The 27,227-nt window shown below is 43.5% G+C and overlaps 3 protein-coding genes across 10 annotated transcripts in view; 2 read left to right on the forward strand and 1 right to left on the reverse strand.

Annotated features, from left to right (window-relative positions):
• LOC122680096 (apolipoprotein L3-like) overlaps positions 1 to 8,631 on the reverse strand; it is a 30,321-nt gene extending 21,690 nt beyond the window's left edge. For 2 of the 8 annotated variants that reach the window (XM_043881043.1, XM_043881044.1), the window contains exon 1: positions 533 to 947. The gene's annotated coding sequence lies outside the window, so the exon portion shown is untranslated. Of the gene's footprint in view, positions 1 to 532; positions 949 to 8,410 lie in introns of those variants that run through there. The other 6 variants (XM_043881039.1, XM_043881041.1, XM_043881040.1 and 3 more) reach the window with 5 other exon arrangements.
• LOC122680078 (apolipoprotein L3-like) overlaps positions 1 to 27,227 on the forward strand; it is a 411,694-nt gene that overhangs the window by 94,232 nt on the left and 290,235 nt on the right. The window lies entirely within an intron of this gene.
• On the forward strand, positions 20,189 to 20,480 carry LOC122680104 (NADH dehydrogenase [ubiquinone] 1 beta subcomplex subunit 1-like). The gene has a single exon (XM_043881054.1). It carries the CDS (start codon positions 20,232 to 20,234, stop codon positions 20,385 to 20,387), a length of 156 nt encoding a protein of 51 aa, XP_043736989.1. The 5' UTR covers positions 20,189 to 20,231; the 3' UTR covers positions 20,388 to 20,480.

The following is a 27,227-nucleotide window of genomic DNA, read 5'->3' on the forward strand; positions in this document are numbered from 1 at the left end:
AAAGTCTAGTGTCCCTGTGGCTGGCCATTGTGAGCCATTATCTAGGGAATACTGAGGCCAGGCCTGTGAGCACAGAAAAGTGAGCCGCTTGGGGCGGATATATCCCTTTAGTCTTAGGGTCCGCAGGTTAGCCAGCAGGCACTCTAAGGGTGTGGAGTATTGGGGATCGGGTTTGGAGGCTGTCGATCCCATGGCGACCACGGGGCGTGGAGGCAACCCCCGCTGTCCGAACGTCTTCGGACGAGTTAAGGGGAGCCGGAGGTCCGTGTAGTCGCGGGGAACGGCTTCCTCATGACCGCAGGGACCCGGAAAGGCCGAAGCCGGAGGTCTACTCAGCCGCTTGGGACGTCTCCCTCACGAGCTGGTGACCGGAAAAGGCCGAAGCCGGAGGCTGAAGCCGGAGGTCTACTCAGCTGCTGGGGACGTCTCTCCACCAGCTGGTGACCGGGAGGGCCCAGTAAGTGCGCACCCGTTACTGGGCCCTAGGAGGTGGTCGCCAGGGAGGGCAGGCCCCAAAGCCGAAGTTACTTACCCCGTATCCAGCCGTCCGGGGGGTTGGTCAGCCGCCTGGGTCCGGGGCTACCGCGGCGGTGGAGCTCGAGGGGGCCTCAACGGCGAGTGCCAGGGGCCCTCACCTCGGGTCCCATGTTGGGGCGCCAGATGTTAGGAAAATGCTGCGGGAGGAAAAAAGCCGCCTCTAAGGACCGGTGGTAAAGGCCTTTATTAAGCGTCGCTCTCAGGCAGAACTCCCGGGGGCGGGTGAGTGAGGAGACAAAGGGAGTCTGCGAGGTATGAGGGGTGGGGAGGGGTTTTATAGTCAGGGCCCGGCGTCCAAGCCAGGTCTTCCCATATAAGGAAGAAAGTGCGGGCTACAGCGGTGGTTGGTGTCCAAGGGCTCCGTGTCGGCACCCGATTGGACCAGGCTGCAGGGGGCCGGCCCCTGGAAGTTTAGCCAGCCTCCGGAACTTGCCTGCGGCACTTTTCCGGGGCATGCCTCAACATGCCCGACCTTTCACCTATAACCCCAGGTGAATCCATTAACAGTACCCCAGATGACTTTTGCTCAGGAAGGTGAACTTGAACCACTTTATGTGTGTTCTTGTTTGCTCAGCCACTCAGTCGTGTCCAACTCTTTGCAACCTCATAGACTGTAGCCTGCCAGTCTCTTTCCATGGGATTCTCCAGTCAAGAATACTGGAGTGGGCTGCCAGTTCCTCCTCCAGGGGATACTCCTGACCCAGGGATGGAACCCGCATCTCATGTGTCTCCTGAATTGCAGGCAGATTCTTTATTGCTGAGCCACTTTAAACTCAATACCATTTATGTTCCACCATAATTTCTTCTAATTTTTTTTCTTTTTTTTTCAGTGTAGAGAGCCAAAAGTTTATTGGTGATGTCACTGAGTGTTTCCCGGAGAAAGAATACAGGGAAGAACTGCAGTTCCTGATCACTGAAGACAATGCCTGGGAGAGTTTTGTGGCTGAGGCCAAATTGTCCAGGTAAACCACATACGTGTGCCAGGAATTTTATCCAGATATTCTTGGGAAGATCTCCCCGGGCTAGCTTCCTCCTGGCAGACACACCTCCAGGCAGGATCCTAAGGTTGGGATCGAGGTTGTTGCTTCTCAAGAGCCAATCAGGAATGTTTCCTCCATGTCATTTGCTGGCAATGAACAGCCTCAGGTTGAGAAGAGTTGAAACCGGTAAGGAAGGGGCAGGTTATGTGACCTTGGACAAGTTACTGAACTACTTTTGGCCTTAGTTTCTTCATCTGTTCCATTTTATTGTGGAGAAAACTGAGATCATGCGTGCAAAGTGCTTCACATGATGGCTGACACAGAGTAGGTGCTCAATTAATGCTAACTTTTAAAAAACTTGTTGTGAAGAGACGGGATCAAAGTTCTTTTCCCTAGAGGTAAGAACCAAGCTGGACTTCCTTTGGGACAGGTCAGAAAATCCTGCCACCAACATCACTTTGGGTTGGAAGACCTTTTAGAACTAACACCCAAAAAAGATGTCATTTCCATGATAGGGAACTGGAATGCAAAAGTAGGAAGTCAAGAAACACCTGGAGTAACAGGCAAATTTGACCTTGGAGTACAAAATGAAGCAGGGCAAACGCTAATAGAGTTTGGCCAAGAGAACATACTGATCATAGCAAACACCCTCTTCCAAAAACACAAGAGAAGACACCACACAAGGACATCACCAGATGGTCAATACTGAAATCAGATTGATTATATTCTTTGCAGCCAAAGATGGAGAAGCTCTATACAGTCAGCAAAAACAAGACCAGGAGCTGACTGTGGCTCAGATCATGCACTCCTTATTGCCAAATTCAGACTTAAATTGAAGAAAGTAGGGAAAACTACTAGACCATTCAGGTATGACCTAAATCAAATCCCCTATGATTATACAGTGGAAGTGAAAAATAGATTTAAGGGAATAAATCTGATAGACAGAGTGCCTGAAGAACTATGGATGGAGGTTCGTGACATTGTATAGGAGACAAGGATCAAGACCATCCCCAAGAAAAAGAAATGCAAAAAAACATAATGGCTGTCTGAGGAGGCCTTACAAATAGCTGTGAAAAGAAGAGAAGTGAAAAGCAAAGGAGAAAAGGAAAGATATACCCATTTGAATGCAGAGTTCCAAAGAATAGCAAGGAGAGATAAGAAAGCCTTCCTCAGTGAACAGTGAAAAAAAAATAGAGGAAAACAATAGAATGGGGAAAATAAGAGATCTCTTCATGAAAATTAGACATACCAAGGGAAAATTTCATGCCAAGATGGGCTCAGTAAAGGGCAGAAATGGTATGGACCTAACAGAAGCAGAAGATATTAAGAAGAGGTGGCAAGAATACACAGAAGAACTGTACAAAAAAGATCTTCATGACCCAGATAATCACGATGGTGTGATCACTGACCTAGAGCCAAACATCCTGGAATGTGAAGTCAAGTGGGTCTTAGGAAGCATCACTATGAACAAAGCTAGTAGAGGTGATGGAATTCCAGTTGAGCTCTTTCAAATCCAGAAAGATGATGCTGTGAAAGTGCTGCACTCAATATGACAGCAAATTTGGAAATCTCATCAGTGCCCACAGGACTGGAAATGGTCAGTTTTCATTCCAATCCCAAAGAAAGGCAATGCCAAAGAATGCTCAGACTACCACACAATTGCACTCATCTCACACAGTAGTAAAGTAATGCCCAAAATTCTCCAAGCCAGGCTTCAGCAGTATGTGAACCGTGAACTTCCAGATGTTGAAGCTGGTTTTAGAAAAGGCAGAGGAACCAGAGATCAAATTGCCAACATCCCCTGGATCATCGGAAAAGCAAAAGAGTTCCAGAAAAACATCTATTTCTGCTTTATTGACTATGCCAAAGCCTTGACTGTGTGGATCACAATAAACTGTGGAAAATTCTTCAAGAGATTGGAATACCAGACCACCTGACCTGCCTCTTGAGAAACCTCTATACAGGTCAGGAAGCAACAGTTAGAACTGGACATGGAAAGACAGACTGGTTCCAGATAGGAAAAGGAGTACGTCAAGGCTGTATATTGTCACCTTGCTTATTTAACTTATATGCAGAGTATATCATGAGAAACGCTGGGCTGGAGGAAGCACAAGCTGGAATCAAGATTGCCAGGAGAAATATCAATAACCTCAGATATGCAAATGACACCACCCTTATAGCAGAAAGTGAATAAGAACTAAAGATCCTCTTGATGAAAGTGAAAGAGGAGAGTGAAAAAGTTGGCTTAAAGCTCAACATTCAGAAAACTAAGGTCATGGTATCTGGTCCCATCACTTCATGGCAAGTAGATGGGGAAACAGTGGAAACAGTGGCTGACTTTACTTTTTCAGGCTCCAAAATCACTGCAGATGGTGACTGCAGCCATGTAATTAAAAGATGCTTTCTCCTTGGAAGGAAAGTTATGACAAACCTAGACAGCATATTAAAAAGTGGAGACATTACTTCTTCAACAAAGGTCCATATAGTCAAGGCTATGGTTTTTCCAGTAGTCATGTATGGATGTGAGAGTTGGACTATAAAGAAAGCTGAACTCCGAAGAGTTGATGCTTTTGAACTGTGGTGTTGGAGAAGACTCTTGAGAGTCCCTTGGACTGCAAGGAGATCCAACCAGTCCATCCTAAAAGAGATCAGTCCTGGATGTTCATTGGAAGGACTGATTCTGAAGCTGAAACTCCAATACTTTGATCACCTGATGTGAAGAGCTGACTCATTTGAAAAGACGCTGATGCTGGGAAAGATTGAAGGCAGGAGGAGAAGGGGACGACAGAGGATGAGATGGTTGGATGGCATCACTGACTCAATGGACATGAGTTTGAGTAAACTCCGGGAGCTGGTGATGGACAGGGAGGCCTGGCGTGCTGTGGTTCATGGGGTTGTAAAGAGTTGGACACGACTGAGTAACTGAACTGAACTGAACTATAATAAGGAGGGAAGATTAGGTAAAATTTATAAAGAAATGTTGTGTATTAAAGTTCAGATTTATGAAGAAGTTAAAAAATGAAGCTATGATGTCTCTACTGTGTGGATATAATATGTCTATGTGTACATTATAAATACTACATTTCCTTTGCATTTGTTTTTGTTGTTCTTCAGCTGCTAAGTCATGTATGACTCTTTGCAGTCCCATGGACTTCAGCACCCTGGGCTTCCCTGTCCTTCACCATTTCCTGGAGTTTTCTCAGTCTCATGTCCATCAAGTTGGTGATGCCATTCAACCATCTCATCCTCTGTCATCCCCTTCTCCTCCTGCCTTCAGTCTTTCCCAGCATTAGACTCTTTTCTTTGGATAGTTGTTGTTTTTTTTTTTTTTAATCAAAATTAACTTTTAAATGAGCTCTGTTTAACTGGTAAAGAAAAGTAAAAAGCTTGCAAATCAAACATTTTAAAATACAATAGAAACTAGTGCAAATGAATTTTAGGTTTTTGTGACTTGAACAATTTTCAGGATTAAATTAATCTCTGGTACTAAAGTTTTTGGTTTAAGTTTGTTAATTAATAGACACATCTTTAGAGTCATCAATATTAAGTGTAGTACTTCCCCATCAGCATACTTCTGTATTTGTTTCCTCTGTCTGATTAATTTTCCCCAAACATGGATAATTAAGCAAATATATACATATAAATACAAAGTAGGACTAGCACCAAGGAATATGAAGGACTCATGGAAGGTAGCAACCTCTCTGGTAACGAGGAACAAAATATATTGATTATCAGTGCTTTCTATGGAAAAATTTGCAATCAAAAGGGCAAAATGATGGGGAAAATGTTCACATACTTAAGTATGGGAAAACCTTTCTGGCTTATACAGAGTTTAATTTAAAGTTTAGGCTAAACAAAACAGCGTGCTTATGACCTATTAAACATACATTGTTATATGCTTTAACCGTTAAAAGAAAAAAATACATTTAAAGGTTAAAATGGAGTAACTGTGCTTCAGATATCGAAAATGGAGCTAATCACCATTGTGTACATGGTTTTAGACATTTTATTATCAAGAAATTGAGGTTCCTAAACTGTAACAGATTTAAAGATACCACCAGCTGTTTTCAAAACTATATCTGCTAGCAGCTGCCAATTGCAACTTGACAGCCCCAAGATCTCGTCTTGTAATTATAAAAACTTTCTCTTACTTTAGGAATTGTACCAACCTAGATAGCATATTAGAAAGAGGAGACATTACTTTGCCAACAAAGGTCCGTCTAGTCAAGGTTATGGTTTTTCCAGTGGTCATGTATGGATGTGAGAGTTGGACTGTGAAGAAAGCTGAGCGCCAAAGAATTGATGCCTTTGAATTGTGGTGTTGGAGAAGACTCTTAAGAGTCCCTTAGACTGCAAGGAGATCCAACGAGTCCATCCTAAAGGAGATCAGTCCTGGGTGTTCATTGGAAGGACTGATGCTGAAACTGAAACTCCAATACTTTGGCCACCTCATGGGAAGAGTTAACTCATTGGAAAAGACCCTGGTGCTGGGAGGGATTGGGGTCAGGAGGAGAAGGGGACGACAGAGGATGAGATGGCTGAATGGCATCACCGACTCAATGGACATGAGTTTGAGTAAACTCTGGGAATTGGTGATGGACAGGGAGGCCTGGCGTGCTGAGATTCATGGGATTGCAAAAAATCAGACACGACTGAGTGACTGAACTGAACTGAACTGAATGGCAAATGAAATATCTCAAGCAACTGCCTCCAAGAAGAAGACACTAGATTCTTGAGCGGAATAGTATAAGATAATAAAATTGCTTTAAATTGTGTTTTTATTTTTAACAAAGAGACATGTGGAGTGGCCAATAGCTCCTGTTATATATGATTAATACTCCTGAAAAAGTTAAAACCAAAATTTATACTAATTTAAGATGTTACTTGGTTACTAGAAGGTGCATAAAGAGAAAATACTAAAAAATTACTTTCCTGGTTGACATCTACAATAGAATATTTTTAGAAAATAACACATAGTGCATTTTGATCATTATTCTTACCTTACCTACTAATTTTCAAATATTTATTCAGGTGCTATAACAAAGTAATCAAAGAAAAATGTATTTTGTTTTTGTGATACAAAATATTGGTGCTAAGCTTTGGTCTAGGGACTATTTCCAACACTGTGTCTATTCCCCAAATTGAGGCAGGACCACACTGCATTTCAACAGGAAGCAGCCAGAGCAGTCATTGCTTTATTACCTCAAAATCTGGGGAAAGGTGATAAGAGAATGGAAACTAAAAATGAGTTCCTCTGGCAAGTTTATAATTAACTTCTCTTTCTAAAATTGTATTTCCTTTCCTGTTCCATTCCTGTTCCTCCTCACAGTTGAGGAGTATTCAAAAAGGGGGCAGGGGACAGAGCAATGTGACCAAGCAGGACCCAAAGAGACCTTCCCAGGACAGAACTCTCCTCCACCCTATGTCCTCAATCTACCTTAATTACATAAAAACATGTTTGCATCCTAGGCCTCCCCCAAGTTCCAAAGAATAAATTAATTTAGAGAAGTGAGAAAATGTAGAAAGAAACAAAAGAGTTAGCAAGACAAAATAATAATTGTTTAGCCACTAAACAAATTCAAGAACTTTTATTTCCTTCTCAAGAGCTAATATTCTGAATTATGTCGTTTGAATCACGCCATCACTTCATGGCAAATAGATGGGGAAACAATGGAAACAGTGACAAAGTTTATTTTCTTGGACTCCAAAATCACTGTAGATGGTGACTGCAGCCATGAAATTAAAAGGAACTTGCTCTTTGGAAGAAAAGCCATGACAAACCTAGACAGCACATTAAAAAGCAGACATGTTACTCTGGCGACAATGGTCCATCTAGTTAAAGCTATGGTTTTTCCAGTAGTCGTGTATGGATGTGAGAGTTGGACCATAAAGAAAGCTGAGCTCCAAAGAATTGATACTTTCAAACTGTGGTGCTGGAGAAGATTCTTGAGAATCCCTTGGACTGCAAGGAGATCAAACCAGTCAATCCTAAAGGAAATCAGTCCTGAATATTCATAGGAAGGACTAATGCTGAAGTTGAAGCGCCAATACTTTGGCCACCTGATGCAAAGAACTGAGTTACTGGAAAAGACCCTGATGCTGGGAAAGATTGAAGGCAGGAGAAGGGGATGACAGAGGATGAGATAGTTGGATGGCGTCACTGACTCCATGGACATGAGTTTGAACAAGCTTCAGGAGTTGGTGATGGACAGGGAAGACTGGCATGCTGCAGTCCATGGGGTCACAAAAGGTCAGACACCACTGAGCTGCCGAACTGAACTGAACTGACAGGACTCCTTGCTTGGTGCCCCACAATAAATGTTGCAGTTTCCTTTACCACAACCCAGAGTCAGTAGGTTGGCTTGAAGGTGCATGGCTGAGAGGACCCAAATTTGGCTTGGAAACACTCCATCTGTGTTGTCTTCCCCACATAGGACCTCCCATTACTCCAAACCACATCCTGAGCAGAGGACCCAGCAAGTGTAGAAAGGCAAAGCCCTGCATCTCCCTGCTTGGTCTCGTGTCCCTCTTCAGAGACAGGGTGTGTGAATAAACCGTTATTCCTTGCATCTCAGAAGAAACCCTTCCCCCCCCCATCAGTGTCAGCACAGCACCCTGAGGGTAGCTTCAAGGTGGCCACAGGAAGAGAGGGTGTGACTCCTTCATCCTCCTCCAAATTCCTAAAGGGCTGAGCACCCTAAATATACACCTTCCTTCAGGGGTCAGTGCTTACATCTCAGGAGTTCACATCTTGAGCTGAGCACACCTGAGAAGGTGTCGCCCTCCCTCTGCTCTGTTTAGGAGCCCCAAGGCAGGAGGAAGTCCTCAGACACACCTGCCTCCACAACCAGGCTCTTCCCCTGCTTCACCTGCTGCCTCAGCCATGGCCTCACCTCTTTGAGCTTCCATTTCCTTCTTCTGTCAACTAGTGACAATCATCCTTTTCTCAGACATTCATCCTGAGGATGGGGAGATGGGTGGGGATCCTACCACTCTTGCTTACCCAGGAATCTTCCTCTGGCTGAGTGTGAACAAGATCCAGTTGTTCTCTCCTCGGCAGATACAGCCACCTTCTGTGTGTCTCTGCAATAAACACACACACTTTCTGGACCCAGATATACCCAGAGAACAAAAGGGGGAAGTGAACTCCTTCACATCTGAATTGTTCACATCAAACAAACATCCTGCCCACCAGGACCCACCCTAGCCTAATCCCACCCTCCTTCTTGTCCCCTTCGAGAAACAAGCCTAACGTTGACATGCCAGAGCCTTCCTGGCTCAGCACATCCTGTCTTGGGCTCCATGAATGAAGACCTGTCACCAACACACTGTGAGGTCATTGGCAAATCACTCCCCTACCCCACTGTTGGGGTCCTTTAATGGGCTGGAACCTGGTGGTCTGGAGTCGACGATAAGAAAGTGAAAGAAGGAAAGAGGCTAATATTCCCTGGGTTACGCAGCCATCCTTTGTGCTCCAGGGAATCAGCCAGAAATAGAGAGATAGAGAGAGAGAGAGAGAGAAGGACACGGGGACCCAAGTCTCTGGTGGAGCAAGTGTGCTTTATTGAATTCTGTAAGAGTATATATACCATAATACAAGGTGTAAGGTACAGTTCCGGCGAGGCAGAAAAGGAAAGACGACCTCAACAGAAGTAGGTTACCTTTATTCAGGCAAGGAGGGGCGACAGTCGGCCTAATGACCAGGCTGAGCGCCGAAAGGGATCAGGGAGGCTTCATACTTATAGGGGGTTTGTGGAAGCGATAAGGGAAACGTCAATCAAGTGGGATATTTTGAGTATTCTTTTGTTGAGATGACACTTGTAGTTGGGCAGGGGGTGATAAGTCTTCTGGGTGGGTGTAGGGGGTGGTAGGTTTCCGGACAGGGGGTGATAAGTCCCAGATAGATGCAGCTGGCCTGGAGCATCAGGATGGAACTAAAGTTATGCTTTGTTTTCTCCGAAGTTAGATGATTCAGCAAGGGGCCTTTGAGACTGTTGTTCTCTTTTCTAGGCCCAAAAGACTCCTTCACAAGGTAGCTTCTTCAGATAAAGAGCCAGAGACCAGACTTTACAAGTTACAAAGGAAGCAAGGAGCAATAGAGGCCATAAGGCCAAAAGGCGATCCATATCAAAAGAGGGTCATAAATAATTCCTATCACCAAATGGAAAAGCTAATGAAGGAAACCCTATGCAAGCATCCCATCTCTTTGATCTCTGTCCTGGGAGCAGCTTGCCTGTTCCTCTTGCCCCTGACAGGGACTAATAAGGAACAGAGGGCTCAAGAGAGATAGGAAACAGCACACAGGAATCCTACTGTTAAACATTCCCTGATAATTCCCCATATTTTATTATATTTGTAAAAAAAGGTCCTGACCATTTGAGTTTGTTTAGTTTTAACAATTTTTCAGAAAGGCAACTGTAAACAACAAATATAATTGCCAAGACAATCACCAGAGTTATGGTTCTAGACCCGATGCTGTGGGTGATGCTTTGAAACCATCCTCTTGGGTCTAGCCCAGATAATTGATCAGCTTGTTGTTCAGCTAAAATTTCCAGATCCGTGGGTGAGGGCAGACTTTTAGAGAAGGTATCAAAGATTTCTTTTTGCAATAATTGTACATTCAGAGAGGCATTATCATGTATATTTTGTAAATGAAATTTGATTTGCTCCCAGTTATAGGCACTATGATTGAATTGAACAGGAGTAACACAAATTTGAGTAGAATTCCAATCACATATTAATATCACTTGTTTTTATATACCTAATAATTGATCTCCAACCCATTTGATGGCTGTTTTTGGTTCCTGTATTTCATCTTGAATATCATCATCTATCTGAGTCTGAGTGGCCCACATAGTATGAGCATCTTTAGTCCAATTTTGGACTAAAATTACGTGTTTGAATTGAGGTTTGTAAAGCAACACCAGTGACGGCAGCAGTGGTGCAAATAGCTATTAATCCCCAAATGCCAAGAATCAGCCATCCATTGAATCGTTTAGATCGTCAGAGTAATTTAGTAAGTAACCAGGAAGCAAGCCTGGCCAGGGGGCCTTCTTCCCAGGGCCGTTGGAGATTTACTGGTAACCACAAATTACATCGAGATTGAAGAATCAAAAGGGATTCATTTCTTATGGAAATAGAAGAGTTAAGACAGGTATACAATTTGCAATTCATACAAGTTACAGAGCGTAAAGTCTTATTAAATTGTAAGTTTCCTATAGCTAAAACAAAAGAAAGGGGAATACAAGCTTGTATGAAATAAGATTGATTATAGTGAAAGAAATAATTACTAAGACTACGACTGGTTCCTGTGAAATGTCCGGTTCAAGTTCCAAGATCTTCAGTGCTCACAGCATGTTTCCATATGTCCCATAGTTCAGGCCCAATTTGTTTATCAAGGAGGATCTGAAGACGAGGGGATGCCATTCCACTGTCAAGCCAGCCAAGAATTCCTTTTGTTATGGTAATGTTCCATTGTAGTGTTAGTAACCTTCCAAGCCACTTGAGTAGCATAATCACACACAGTGCTGTTAATATCATCTGAGCAGTTAGACGACCACATACCATGGGGTCCCCAATCGACAACGGTGTGACTAGCCACAAATATTAGTTTTCCTGATTTGGCTTGACATTTGTCCCAATGAACAGGAGTATATTGAAAGTTCTTATAAGTAAACCCTTTACATAATGTTCTTTGTTCTTTCCCTAACACTTTCCCTAAAGTTTCAGTAGTGTAAACATGGTTCACAGACAAAGAAAGGGCAGTAAATAATCCAAGCAATGTCCAAAGGTCTTCGTTTGGAGGCAGGACGAAAGCCCAAGTTTGTCAGCTGATGTTTATGCATAATTCCCCTGGGCCCAGGCACAATGGAAGGACTTCATAGCCTAAAGAAATGTTAATTAGTTTTCCCTCCTCCCCAGGGTGTGAGGGTTCCAGGGAGGGAGCATATGGGTGGAGTCATTGTTTGATACCATCGGTCCTTTTTCCGTCCATTCTATGACCTGCAATAAAGGGGGGTTGGGTAAATAAGCCCAGTTAAATCTGATTAGTTGATCTGGCTCGAGTGGGGGTCGGGCAGGCCAACCAAGCGAGCATAGCAGTTAAGAAGGTTTTCAGGACTCCGAGGCATTCCCTGTTGAGAAACCAGATTTTCAGCTTGATTAGTAAGGGTTTTTATCTGTCCCCAAGAGGGGAGGTCATAAGGTTGAGGTCCCCGAGGGCGATGCTTCCTGGAGATCTTTAGAGCTGACATGACCCATATTGGAATTTCTTCCTCCTGGGGTTTTTGTTGTTTCATCTCCATTTTGAATGCCCGGGGCCCCCTTGGGTCAAATCTTCCAATTAGGAAGCCATGTGAGTTTGTTGGATCCATCTGGGGAAATACAAGCATATTCCTTTCCCTGTAAGATTGATTTCCCAGATTTCCATTGTTTATTGAACCTGTCTTGATACCAAATGGGCAGAGGAAGAGAAGTGTCCTTCAATTCCTCAAAATGTTTTTCTGCTCTTGTCAAGATATCTCCTTGTGGTAAGTTTAAAAAATTTAAAATAAATAAAGCAATATTAACAATAATTATAGATTTAGAGAATATCTTATGTTGGAATCTAGTAGAGTCTGATTTAGAAAGGGAAGATAGCAATATTCCAGTGTATTCCTTCTTTTTTATATTTTTTATTTGCAATTTTAGTGTGTGATGTGAATAAGAGCATACAATTCATTTTGCTGAGCAGAATGGAATTTAGTGTAAAAAACTTTATATTGTTTGAGAGATCAGAATGAGGCTTTAGCGTTCTTAGTCCCATCTATATAGATAACTTCAGCTTGAGGTATTGGCTGTGAGCTGAAGATGTGGGAAATAATAAATTCAGTATTTTGAAGAAATTCCATAGCTTGATAGAAGGATAATGAAATGAAATTTTTCCAAAATATTCCAAAAAAGCTATTTGGAAATCAGTAGAAGTTTGTAAGTCTTTCTTGAATTGAGATTTATTGACAGGTATCACAATTTTATGGGGATTGGAGCCAATTAGAGTTTTAGCTCTATTTCTTCCATTGATAATGATCCAGTTCAGGTCAGTTCAGTTCAGGCGCTCAGTCATGTCTGACTCCTTGCGACCCCATGAATCACAGCACACCAGGTCTCCCTGTCCATCACCAACTCCTGGAGTTTACCCAAATTCATGTCCATTGAGTCGGTGATGCCATCCAGCCATCTCATCCTCTGTCGTCCCCTTCTCCTCCTGACCCCAATCCCTCCGGCATCAGGGTCTTTTCCAATGAGTCAACTTTTCGCATCAGGTGGCCAAAGTATTGGCATTTCAGCTTCAGCATCAGTCCTTCCAATGAACACCCAGGACTGATCTCCTTTAGGATGGACTGGTTGGATCTCCTTGCAGTCCAAGGGACTCTCAAGAGTCTTCTCCAACACCACAGTTCAAAAGCAACAATTCTTTGGTGCTCAGCTTTCTTCACAGTCCAACTCTCACATCCATACATGACCACTGGAAAAACCATAGCCTTGACTAGACAGACCTCTGTTGGCAAAGTAACGTCTCTGCTTTTTAATATGCTATCTACGTTGGTCATAACTTTCCTTCCAAGGAGTAAGCGTCTTTTAATTTCCTGGCTGCAATCACCATCTGCAGTGATTTTGGAGCCCAGAAAAATGAAGTCTGACACTGTTTCCATTTTATCCCCATCAAGGAGGTCTGCATGATGCCAAATTCTCTCCCCACTCATGGAAGAAGTGGCAGGAATACACAAAAGAACTGTACAAAAAAGATCTTCACGACCCAGATAATCTCGATGGTGTGATCACTCACCTAGAAGAAGACATTCTGGAATGTGAAGTCAAGTGGGCCTTAGAAAGCATCACTATGAACAAAGTTAGTGGAGTTGATGGAATTCCAGTTGAGTTATTTCAAATCCGGAAAGATGATGCTGTGAAAGTGCTGCACTCAATATGACAGCAAATTTGGAAAACTCAGCAGTAGCCACAGGGCTGGAAAAGGTCAGTTTTCATTCCAATCCCAAAGAAAGGCAATGCAAGAGAATGCTCAAACGACCACACAATTGCACTCATCTCATACAGTAGTAAAGTAATGCTCAAAATTCTCCAAGCCAGGCTTCAGCAATACGTGAACCGTGAACTTCCAGATGTTGAAGTTGGTTTTAGAGAAGGCAGAGGAACCAGAGATCAAATTGCCAACATCCATTGAATCATTGAAAAAGCAAAAGAGTTCCAGAAAAACATCTATTTCTACTTTATTGGCTAGGCCAATGCCTTTGATAATGATTAGAGCAAATAAATCAAGGTAGGGTGTAAGTGACTTTATTCCTCTAAAATGGATATAGATCCATTCTACTGGGTGATCTTTTTGGGCAAGAAGTCCCATGGGAGAATGAAGAGAGGGGAGCACAAATAATTCTGAAGGTAAATCTAGTCTAATGCCAGTAAGAAATTGCTTTTGTAATTTATTTTGTACCAAATAGAGTTCCAGTTGATAATTAGCAATGCCTAAAGAGGGTCTAGACTTCCCTGGTGGCTCAAACGGTAAAGCATCTGTCTACAATGCAGGAGACCTGGATTCAATCCCTGGGTTGGAAAGATCCCCTGGAGAAGGAAATGGCAATCCACTCCAGTACTATTGCCTGGAAAATCCCAAGGACAGGGGAGCCTGGTAGGCTACAGTCCATGGGGTCGCAAAGAGTCAGACATGACTGAGTGCCTTCACTTAAAGAGGGTCTAATCCAGTTTATATCACCTAAGAGTTCTGAAAATCATTTAAGGTTGATAATTTATCAGTACGAATCTGAGTTAGTTGAGGAGTAATATGTTGTCTATTAACAACAAATCCTAAGTAAAGATAAGGAGTAGAGATTTGAATTTTTTCAGGGGCAATGATTAATCCAGAGTTTTTTAAGCATTGTAGAGCTATACCAAACATGTGTTGAGTTTCTAAAATGGATGGAGCTGAAAACAATATATCCTCCATATAATGGATAACAAGAAAGTCAGGAAATTGTTTTCTCACAGGCTCAAGGGCTTTAGCTACATAGTACTGACACATGGTGGGATAATTCATCATTCCTTGAGGCAATACAGTCCACTGGTATCATTTATGAGGCCCGATATGATTAGGATAAGGGAGAGAGAAAGTGAATCTCTCCGTCTAAAGGGTGTAGAGATATATTAAAAAAGCAGTCTTGCAAATCAGTAATAATAATGTGCCCAATTTTGAGGAATAGCAGTAGGTGATGGGATTCCTGGTTGTAATGCACCCATAGGTTTCATAAATGCACTAACCTTTCTAAGGTCTGTTAAGAGATGCCATTTGTTAGATTTCTTTTTTATAACAAAAATAAGAGAGTTCCAAGGAGAGCAAGATTCTCAATATGTTTCAATTCTAATTGTGTATCTACAAGTTCTGGAGCAGCCTGTAGTTTCTCTTTTGTAAGGGGCCACTGCTCTGTCCAAATGGTCTCATCGAACTTCCAAGTTATTTTTATAATTGTATTATTTGTTAAATGAGCAGTGGCCCTAGGAAAAATGTGGAATGTAAATCTGAGTTTGCCATTGCATAAGTAAATCCCTTCCTATTAAATTAAGGGATGCATCTATCACATAAGGTTTTAATGTTGCAGGTTGACCTTCTGGTACCTCACATGGGTAGATTTGAACACTTTGATAAACTTCTTGTATTTTGGTTTGAGAAATTTCTGCAGTTTGGTAAGAGATTTTTTGTACAGGCCAGGATTTGGGCCAGAAATGTTTGGATATAATAGTAATATCAGATCCAGTATCGAGGAGACCAGGAAACCTTTTACCATTAATTTTGATATTTATATTTGGTCAGTCAAATTCAGATACCAATAATGTCCATAAGGACTGTTTTTATCTGTACTGCTGAATCTGCCTGTCTGTACATCATTAGAGGAGTTAATAGAGATGTAAGGTAAAAGGAGTAATTGAGCAATTTTGTCCCCCTTTTTGAATTGCCATAAAATCTGAGATGACATCATAATTTGAATTTCTCCTTTATAATCTGAATCAATTACTCCAGGTTGAACAGTAATCCTTTAGAAGTCAAACTAAATCAGCCAAGTACAAGACCGAAGGTTTGTGGGGGCAGGGGCCCAAAAAAGCCGGTAGGTATTCTAGAGGGGACTGCTTGAGGGTAAAGGAGAAAATCATTAAGGGCTGGCATATCGACGGCAGCCCTGCCGGATGTAGAGGGTTTGAGGGAAAAGATGGATTTTGCCCCTGGTTTTTGTTGAAGGGGACCTGGGGTGGGGGTGGGGTTCCCTGCCTGGAGTTTCCCGAAATAGGTTTTCCTTCAATATCAAATTTAGATTTACACTCTTTGGCCCAATGCATTCCCCTATGGCAGCAGGGGCAGACTTTTGGAGTTTTATTATTAGCTTTCTTAGGGCAATCCCTTTTTAAATGGTTCTTATCCCTGCATGTGAAACATCCCTCATTTCCCTTTTTTAAAGCAAGCAGCCATTGTTTCAGCTAGCATTTGCATTTTTTGAGTTTCTGATCCTAGATTGCAACAAGCCTTCAAATAATCAATAATAGTCCCTGTCTCATGAATTGGGGCTATAGCCTTTTGACATTCCTGATTTGGATTTTCGTAAACAAGTAATTTCTCTAGTTGCCTTTTAGCTTCTTCTCCTATTACAGTATGGGAAATAGCAGTTCCCAATCTAGCTGAAAAATCAGCATAAGTTTCATTAAGTCCTTGCAATATTTTAGTGTAGCTACCTGTAGGTTCCTCTTGAGGAGTAATTCTATCCCAAGCTTCAAGGGCCACTGTTTTTAATTGTTCATGCAACAAAGGAGGGCATTGTATTTGAGCTTCTATAGCATCAAATTGTCCGGTGCCAGTTAACACTTCAGAAGTAATTTGGTTTTAGGGAGCGCCAGCTTGAGCATTTTTGTTAGCATGATCTCTGGCTATATCTTGAAACCACTTTGTCCACTGAAGATATTCTCCTGGTTTAAGGAGAGATTTTTATTAAAGTTCGCCAATCACAGGGAATAAAGGTTCCAGTAGAAGACACCATAGCATTTAGAATTTCTCTAGTAAAAGGTGAATGTGGGGCATACATAGTTACAGTCTTTTTAATTTGTTGCATGTGAAAAATGTTAATATCTTCATATTGAGGTATTATTTGTCTTTGAGTGTTAGCATTTCTAAAAACTGGGAATGCAGAAAAACCATCAGCTTCAGAGACTTGTGATTGCAAAGCCAGCAATTCAGAGAGCCTCTGTTGTGAAGGAGAGTGAGTAGGTAGTAATTTTTTGCAAATATGAGTTTGTGCTAAGGACTTATCATTATTATCCAGAAAAGTATTCCCAGTTTTGGTGTCACAAAGTATCTCAGGAGAGTCGTCAGAATCATTAGGTTCTAGAAAAAGAGAGACTTTTGGATTCGCACCTGATGTCAGAGGAAGAGCATTTGGAGCAGCCGGGGCAGGGCTTGTAGGAAAATTCTGAAATATTTTGTGTTGTTCTAATTGGGCCTTTTGTAAAGTTTCATCATCTAATTCATATTCATGTAATAAGCATTCTGTCTGTTGTCGAATATCTGGAGGGCTAGAATTGCCTTGAAATGGCAGAATTACAGCTTTAATGGGAGCCCACAGGGGCCAGAAATCAATTGGAATATTTTTACTCTGTCTGGCGGCTTGTTCAACATTCTCTTTAACCCGATGCCAAATTTCTAAATCAAAACTGCCTTCATCAGGGAACCAGGGATTATGTTTGACTATTGTGTGAAGGCAAGCCTCTAATTTTTGGCGTGAAACTGAAAAGTCCCTGAATGTTAAATAAATGATGAAGTAAAGTAGAAAAGTGAGGGGACTTTCCAGCTGTTTGACCCATGTCCTTGTACTTACCGGCCTCAATTGGCCCTGAGTCACTCCGTCCGAAGTACCACATATACCAGGCCCCTGTTCTGGGCGCCACTTGTTGGGGTCCTTTAATGGACTGGAACCTGGTGGTCTGGAGTCGACGATAAGAAAGTGAAAGAAGGAAAGAGGCTAATATTCCCTGGGTTACGCAGCCATCCTTTGTGCTCCAGGGAATCAGCCAGAAATAGAGAGAGAGAGAGAGAGAGAGAGAGAGAGAGAGAGAGAGAAGGACACGGGGACCCAAGTCTCTGGTGGAGCAAGTGTGCTTTATTGAATTCTGTAAGAGTATATATACCATAATACAAGGTAGCTTCTTCAGATAAAGAGCAAGAGACCAGACTTTACAAGTTACCAAGGAAGCAAGGAGCAATAGAGGCCATAAGGCCAAAAGGCGATCCATATCAAAAGAGGGTCATAAATAATTCCTATCACCAAATGGAAAAGCTAATGAAGGAAACCCTATGCAAGCATCCCATCTCTTTGATCTCTGTCCTGGGAGCAGCTTGCCTGTTCCTCTTGCCCCTGACAGGGACTAATAAGGAACAGAGGGCTCAAGAGAGATAGGAAACAGCACACAGGAATCCTACTGTTAAACATTCCCTGACACCCCATGAGCGCTTTTCCAGGCCCCTTTGCCCTCTGCTCTCATCCTTACTCACCAGCTGCCTGCCTCATTCACCTTCGTGCCACCGGCACATGGCACAGTCCCCCAACATACCAGCTGCTCATTGTGTACTGGTCATACTACTACTACTGAGTGCCACACCCATGCCAGTTCTAAACATTTGCTCACAGAGGTCTTTCTGCCAGAAACACCTGGTCCTACGAGTTGAAAAGTCATGTTCATCCTGTAAAGCCCAAATCTGGCATCACCTCTGAGAAACCCCCCAGGACCCTCCCATGCATAGACCACCATTCCGCACTCTGCTCCCATGGTACCTGGGAGAGGGACCTCAGTCCACCTCTCAGCCACTGTGTCCATGTCCTTCCACCTGTTTTGATCAGATATCTCTAGGCTTGTCCCTTATATCAGAGTTATCAGAGCCAGTACCTTCAGGTCCCAGTGACTCACCTGAGGCTCAGATCCTTGGTGGTTAATGCCATTTGGTTCAATGTAGAAGCTTGTTGGGATAGGCTGATAGCATGCTGTTCTTTTTGACCTTGGTTTATTTTTCCTTGATAACAGATCTCACAGAAAACCCTAAAACAGAAAGTCAGTCCTTTGTGCTGTCTGGTTCCCAAGCAAAGAGCCACCATAAACAGAGGGTTGAGTGTGTGTCAGGGTCTGAGTTGGCACTGTACACACATTTCCTATTTAAGTCTCACATCAGCTCTAGGAATTGTTGGCTTCATGTTGCAGTTAAAGAAACTGGGTTGAAAATGTCCATACCTTATAAATCATGCAGGTGGACTGCCATTACTTTTCTGCTTTGCCTCAAAAAGAAGGGGCTGGAGTGGACCTGGACCCCCATGGAGGTCAACCTGACCTTTCATCAGGGCTGCTTCATTCCAGGACATGACCCTGGGGCATCGTGGCCCCCTCCCCCCCTCCCCCCGCTCCTTCACCTCCCAGGTTTGGAGGGAGGGACAGAGAAGTGTTGAGTATTATTCCATCACTTTGGTCTTTATATAACCCCATAATGCAGGCCAGGAACCTGATCTGATTTTGCAGATAAGACAGCCGAAAGGAAGGGAGTTGAGAGAGGAGCCAAGATTCAAACCAAATTTGATGTTGAACATTTAACACTTTGCCAACAAATGTTGTTATAGCCAAAGCTATTGTTTTCCCAGTATTTATGTATGGATGTGAGGCTGAGCGAGAAGAATCAATGCCTTCAAACTGTGGTGCTTGAGAGTCCCTTGGACAGCAAGGAAATCAAATCAGTCAATCCTAAAGGAAATCAATCCTGAATAGTCACTCCAGTGAACTGATGCTGAAGTTGAAGCTCCAGTACTCTGGCCACCTGATGCAAAGAGCTGACTCATTGGAAAAGATCTTGATGCTGGGAAAGGTTGAAGGCAAAAGGGAAAGGTTGCAGTAGAGGATAAAATGGTTAAATAACATCACTGATTCAGTGGACATGAACTTGAGCAAACTCCAGGAAATAGCGAAGGACAGGGAATCCTGGTGTGCTGCAGTTCATGGGGTTGCAAAGAGTTGGACACCACTGAAGGACTGAACAACAACCTTTCACCTGGTGAGGCAGGTGGAGAAATGCAATGTAAGGGAGGGGCAGCAAAGACCCAAAGATTGTGAATAGTGACTGCAGCCATGAAATTAAAAAATGCTTTGGTGTTGTCACCACAATAATCTGAAGGGGGGCTTTGGCAATCATGTGGGAGCACGAAACTGCGGGGAAGAGGAAGGCTGACTGTGACCCTAGTGGAAGCAGCCGCCCATCAGAGCTCTTTCCCAAGGGTTCCAGGCTGAGACCTAGTCTTTGCTCTGCTAAAAAGAGATTGCTGTGGTGATTTTGGAGCCCAAGAATATAAAGTGAGAAGTCCTCCAGGCCCCTGGATCAGGCTGAGAAAGCAGGAGGGTAAGGAAGCCAGGAGCTGGAGCATCAGGAGGGCCTGGCCTGGGCGTGGTGTTTGCAAATGTTAAATGTCCAATGTCAGATTTGGTTTGAATCTTGTCTTTTTTTTTTTTTCTTCTGTAAACTCCTTTCTTCCTAATTTTTCTCCCTAGTTAAAAAAAAAATTTGGATCCTAATTTAAGACAGGTAATTGAGTGGCTGCGCTCGCCGCTGTCCTTTGTCGTGGGGTCGTTGTTGGCTCCAAGGCCACAGCAGTCATGATGAACTTACTTCAGGTTGTGCATGACCACTGGGTACATGTACTTGTCCCTATGGGATTTGTCTTTGGATATTATCTAGACAGGAAGAATGATGAAAAGCTAACTGCCTTCCGGAACAAGAGTCTGTTATATAAAAGGGAATTGAAACAATGAAGAAGTCACCTGGAAGTAATGGCTACAGCTGAATTACAGAATGTTCACATTTTTTAAATCATAAGAGAAATAAAAACACTCATTATTTAAAAAGAAGAAAAAGACAGATAATTGAGCAATTGATTTGGATTAGAGGTTTGAAGCTGAAAAGCACTCTACTAGGTTCTAAAGATATTGTAAACAAGCTTTACCTGGAGAGAGGAAGCAGATTCAAGTTCAGCAGATCCCAAAACAAGAGGGCGAGGAGTAGTGGGTGGGGTTGGAGCGGGAGCCCCGAAAGCCACACCAGACATCCTGGGACATGTCCCAGGGGGCACCAGCCACTTCTGTCCTCCTGGCAATCAGGAGACCAAGGGAATTCTTGTCTGCTGTCACTATTGTGCTAAGATACGGTCTTAAAAAATAACATCTAGCCCCTGTGGAAAACAGTGTGATGGTACCTTAAAAAAATTAAATTTAGTATCAGCCTATGATCCAGCAAATTCAGCAAAAGAACTGAAAAAAGACTCTGGAAGAGATATTTATACATTCCTATTCATAGCACCATTACTCACAATGAACAAAAGGCAGAAACAACTGAAGCGTCCATCAGTGGATGAACAGATAAGAAAAAAAAGCCATATTACATACAATGGGACGATCCCCTGGAGAAAAAGCCTTCCCACTTCCAGTATTCTGGCCTGGAGAATTCCATGGACTGTATGGGGTCACAAAGAGTCGGACAACAATGGGCAACTTTCACTTTCAAATACATACAATGGAATTTTAGTCACATTGAAAAAGAAGGAAATTCTGACATGTGCTACAGCATGATGAAATTTGAGGACATTACACTAAGTGAAATGAGACAGTCACAGAATGATAAGCACAGTTGAATCTGCTTATATGAGGTCCCTAAGTGTAAGCAGGTCAAAAGAGAAAATTAGTATGGTAAATTCCAGGAGTTGTGGGAGGGGGAAAGAGGGAGTTAATGTTTAATGGTGGCAGTGTTTCCGTTCTGCAAAATGTAATATGTTCTGTGGACGGGTGGTGGGGCTGGTTGCTGAGCTGTATACTTTAAAATGGCTAAAATGGTAAATTTGGTGTTATGTATATTTTATCATAATCAAACATTTTTAAAAAATCCTTGAAAAGCCCAACATTTGTGGAAAAATACAACAGCACCTCAATCCTTTACAATTTGCAAAACATTTTTACACACGTAACAATATATTGTACAACACCCAATGGTGGAAGCACTTATTAGTCCTGTGTCACAATGAAAACTAAGGTTCAGACTTGACCCAAAGTGGGGAAGCTGGCTGAAATGAATTGAGTGAAAGTCGCTCAGTTGTGTCCGACTCTTTGCAACCCATGGACTATACAGTCCATGGAATTCTTCAGGCCAGAATAATGGAGTGGGTAGCCTTTCTCTTCTCCAGGGGATCTTTCCAACCCAGGGATCAAACCCAGGTCTCCCGCATTGTGGGCAGATTCTTTACCATCTGAGCCACCAGGGCAACCCAAGAATACTGGAGTAACTAGCCTATCCATTCTCCAGCAGATCTTCCCGACCCAGGAATTGAACTGGAGTCTCTTGCATTGCAGGCGGATTCTTTACCAACTGAGCTCTCAGGGGAAGCTGACTGGTTTCTCTGAATCTCATTTTGGTATCTTCTCTGGACTACGCTATTTCTCCAGCAGAAGAGAAATTCTTAAATCTTCAGATATGCAAAAAATATTATTTTCTTCTGTAAATCCTCCATGTTAGCTGGATCTGAGTCACAAACATTAAACTTGTCCACTAAACTTGTCCAATTTATCTGGCATATGAGGTGAGCCTGGTGGCCTGAGTCCTTAGTGGCCATAGGGAGCAGATCTGGTCCAGGTCCGTGGGGACCCACTGCAACTGGCACCAGGTGTTAGCTCACTCCTGGAACAGCCCCAACCTTGGGGGAAAGCTGCCTGAACTCTTCCCACAATCTCTGCCCACAGAGACTCTGGGCCCCGTTCTGCTGTGTCCATGTCTCCCTCTTGCATGTGGGTGGGGAGAGAATTTGCCATCATGCAGTCCTCCTGGAATTCACCTACCCCAGGTTTTTGCTGTGACTTGGTTTCCTTGTTCATAGAAAGAGTGTGTAGCTTCCAGTGTCACTGAGTAAGACAAGTAGAGACAAGGCTTGGCATACAGTAGTGCTCAGTCAACAAGAAGCACTACTTTCTGGGCTCCAGGTGTCTGCATTACCTTCTTTTTTCTTTCAAAGCCCCATTGCATTGTCTGCTATTCTCTTCATTCCCGTGCAAGGATGAGAAAGCAGACTTAGAGGATTCCGTCATCGAATCACTTGTGCCCAAAATCACAAGGCTGGGCTCACCACCTCCCCTACTTTTACCCGCTAATTCTCACCACCATCATTCAGCTCTCGAATCAGAGACATTTAAAAATTAGTAACTGCAGACTCATAAGACAAAAAAGCACAGTTGCAAAAATACTCCAGACAGTAGACTTCAAGTCCATCTGTCGACTGCATCTCCCCACCCTTGTGTCAGCCACAAACTCGGGGCTTTTGCTTGGCAGCAGAACTTATCCTGCAAACATCAGCATCAGCAGCTCATGTCCTGCAATGTCCATTTGTCCAAATACTGCACACTCACGTTCCGTCCCCCAGCACTCAGAGTTCAGGCTGGAATAGATGCCCCTGAGCACAGACACATAGTGTTCAGGGGGCAAATGTGCAGCTGCCCCCCTCCCCACCCCGTCTTGTAGTCCCTGACCCCTCAGGAGCTGCTGGGACTCAAGGATGCCTCCTCCCTGGATCTTGGGGTCTTCTGGACACAGCTGGCTCTGGGTGTCATCCCTGAAAGAGGGACAGTGGTGGGCAGGGGCTTTCTTGGTGGGAAATTATAGCATAGTCACCCCTCCCACCCACTCACTTTATTTTTTTAAAATTTATTTAAATGTATTTTAAAAGTTTTTTTAAAAAGTGTTGTATTGGTTTCTGCCATTCAACAATGCAAATCACCATAATTAAACATACATCTCCTTCCCCCATCCTATCCCTCCAGGTCAAAACAGAGTGCCAGATTGAGCTCCTCATGCTACACAGCAACTTCCCGCCAGCTATCCATCCTATACCTGATAGTGTACATATGTCGACACTATTGTCTCCATGCCTCCTACTCTCTCCCTCCTCCACTGTGTCCACAAGTCCATTCTTTACATCTGTGTCTCCATTCCCTCCCAGTAAATAGGCTCCTCAATACCATTATTTTTTAGGCTTCATATATATAAACATTAATATATTATATGTTTTTCTCTTTCTGACTTACTTCACTATGTATAACAGGTCCTAGGTTCATCCACCTTACTAGAACTGACTCAAATTCACTCTTTTTATGGCTGAGTAATATTCCATTGTATATATGTACCACGTCTTCGTGATCCATTCACCTGTCAATGGGCATCAAATTTGCTTCAATGTCCTGGCTATTGTAAGTAGTGCTGCTACGTACGTTAGGATATATGTGCATTTTTCGATTACAGTTTTCTCAGGGTATATGCCCAGTAGTGGGGCTGATGGGTCATTTGTTGTTGTTCAGTTGCTTAGCTGTGTCCGACTCTTTGTAACACCATGGACTGCAGCATGCCAGGCTTCCCTGTCCATCTCTATGTCCTGGAGTTTGCTCAAACCCATGTTCACTAACTCCAGGATGTCATCCAACCATCTCATCTTCTGCTGCACCCTTCTCTTCCTCCCCTTACCAGTGTTAGGGTCTTTCCCAATGTGTTGGCCCATCAAGTGGCCAAAGTATTGGAACTTTAACTTTAGCATCAGTCCTTCCAATGAGTATTCAGTGTTGATTGCCTTTATGATTGACTGGTTTGATCTCCTTGCTGTCCAAGGGATTCTCAAGAGTCTTCTTCAGCACCACAGTTTAAGAGCATCAATTCTTTGGCACTCAACCTTCTTTATGGTTACACTCTCACATCCATACGTGACTAGTGGAAAAGCCATGGTTTTGACTATACAGACCATTGTCGGCCAAGTGATGTCTGTGCTTTTTAATATGCTGTCTAGGTTTGTCATAGCTTTTCTTCCAAGGAGCAAGCTCCTTTTAATTTCATAGCTGCAGTCACCATGTGCAGTGATTGTGGAGCCCAAGAAAATAAAGTCTGTCTCTATTTCTAATTTTTTCCCCATCTATTTGCTATGAAGTGGTGGCACAGGATGCCATTATCTTAGTTTTTGAATGTTGAGTTTTAAGCCAGCTTTTTCACTCTTTTCTTTCACCTTCATCAAGAGGATCTTTAGTTCCTCTCCAATTTCTGCCATTAGGGTGGTATCATCTGCATAGTTCAGGTTATTGATATTTCTCCTCAGGGATCAAACCCACATCTCCTGAATTGGTATGCAGATTCTTCACTACTGAGCCACCTGCAAAGCCCACATGTATACATATACAGGTACATGTAAAACTGAATCACTTTACTGTATGTGTGAAAGTAACAGAATATTGTAAGTTAACTATACTTCAATTAGAAAAAAAAAAGAAAGAACGAAGACACTGCCTAATTAAGATAAACCTGCTGGGATCAAAGGTGAGCTGATGCTGGAGAAGGAGGGCTAGAGACCAGCACCAGGGGGAGACTCTTCTTGCTGGGACAGCAAAGCTTCGGGAGGGCGATAGAGGAGCCTCAGATCCTTCTCCTGGGCCTCAATAATCTTAACTCTTTGACTTTCTCCCATTTTAAAGCCTCTCATATTCCTGGCCTCTCGTTGCTAGTTCCCCTGCCTCTCTGTTCTGCCCCCAGTGTGTTCTTTAGTCCAAAATAAGTGGTGTCTCCCCTCCCGTCACTCTCCTGCCTTAGTCCAGGCTGCAGGCTCCTTCCTTCTCTCTCCCCATCCTCCACCTGCATGCATTCCTCCCCTGCTGGGCTCAGCTACAGAAATGTCAGATCCCTAACACCCAGCTTCATCAGTGTTGTCTCCCCCTGCTTTTCCTTCTAACAAGGTGCTCTGAGCCTTCACCTAACATGTGTGCCTGGTCCCTGCACTGTCCTGGGGCGGGGGAGTCAGGCCCTACTGCAGGCTCCCATAGGTGCGGGCGAGCTCTTCCAAATGCTTCTCCAGGACCTGCACCTGCTGCCTCAGCCTTTCAACTGACTCTGTATTTGCCCTCTCATGCAAGTGCTTTGCCTCTTTCACCAGGAAGGACACACCCATCAAATGGAAGACATCTACAGTGACTGGCATGCACCATCTGGGCTCCTTCGGACACTGCAAGAGCTATCCTTCCAAAAGCTTTCCTGACTTTGCCAATCTGGACTGAGACTTGAGTAGCGGGCATGAGGCACTGAGAACTGGCTGTTAAGTGAGGGTCAGCTGTGGCCAGCTTGATGTTTTGGACGTTCTTCCCAATGCCTTTCATGGCTTGGGAGAGTTTCTTTGTGGAGGAAACAATCTGGGGTGTGATCTTATGTAGAAGCCCCAAAGTCACCTCCTTCTCATTGATGCCAGTTGACACAAGGGTGACTGACTTCAGTTTCTGCTGATGTCCTGCTTTTACTTTCCACCATGATGGTGGACACACCAGTCACATCAGCCGCTTCTCCCAGCCCTATCCCACCAACAGTGTCAGACTGGCCCCCGCTGACACGGGTGGCAGAGCCAGGCCAAGGACTCTCAGGAAGCAAGACGCAGAGCCAGCAGAGGCGGTGACCACCTGGGAGATGGTGCAGTCTCTGTGCACTTTGTCACCCTTGTCTGCCAGGGCACGGGGCTTTTTATGCCCTCCTCAAGTTCCTGTTTCACCTGAGGAAACTCCTCCAAAAACCTCTTTCTGTCCAACTGGCCTCATTGGAGCCTGTCTTAGTCCCCCACGGCCAAGGTTCTGTGCAGCTTGTTCAGATATTTATGTAGTCTATCTGAACGTCAAGGTACTAAGAAAGACTATGTTAGTCTGTAGAATAGGTTCAGCAAGAGCTCTTCTGCATAAGCTGCAGATGTTATTATAAATCACCAGGAAAGAATTTTACAAATGCAAACATTTTTTCAATATTAAACACATATTTGGGCATTGTAGATGCTCCATGTACATATCCAATCCTGGAATAAAGCAGCAAAAGTCACCTTAGGATACTCTTAAGAGAAGTATTTGATAAAGACACCTCACAGGCAGATCCCACCATCACTTCTAAAGTGTGTGTAGAGTGGGAACTCCACAGACAAACAAAGGCAAGTGGGATTAGAGCAGAAAAACTGTCACTCAAGGGCCTGAGTGTATAGTGAGGAGTCAACATTTTTTACCCTTGGCTACTGGGAAGTGGTTCCTAAGCCCCTAGAATATTCTGGCTGATACGAGTATCCTTGTTGCCTGGGCCATTGGACAGTCTGACAAGGTGATGAGTAGCCTCTGGGTCATGTGGTATCAGTTCTGATCTCTGGAGAAGCTGGACTCTAGGGCATTAGTCTGACCTCCAGGAGGGGCTGGAGACCACAGGGCAGGATAATTTTTTAAACAGGGTGAGTGTCCTTGGAGGGCAGTGTTCTGTGTGCCGTGCCACACACTGAATCCAGGACATTCACGTGTCCTGAGGACAATGGAAGCTTCGTGTGCAAAACATGCCCAAACTCGGCCCTGTGACTGATGGGAAAGTGCATCCCTCCATGTAATAAGCTGTAACTGGGATCATGACAGCTTTCAGTGAGTCTGTGCATCCCTTGAGGGAATTCTTAAACTTGAAGTAAGTTGTGGGAACCTCCCAAATTTGCCATTGTTGTCAAATGTAAGGACAGTCCTGGGAATTGTGCCCCCAGAATTTTCAGACTGGCTAACTCTCTGTGCTTGGAATTTTGAAAA

This window comes from Cervus elaphus, chromosome 22 (assembly GCF_910594005.1).
Source record: "Cervus elaphus chromosome 22, mCerEla1.1, whole genome shotgun sequence".
NCBI lineage: Eukaryota > Metazoa > Chordata > Mammalia > Artiodactyla > Cervidae > Cervus > Cervus elaphus.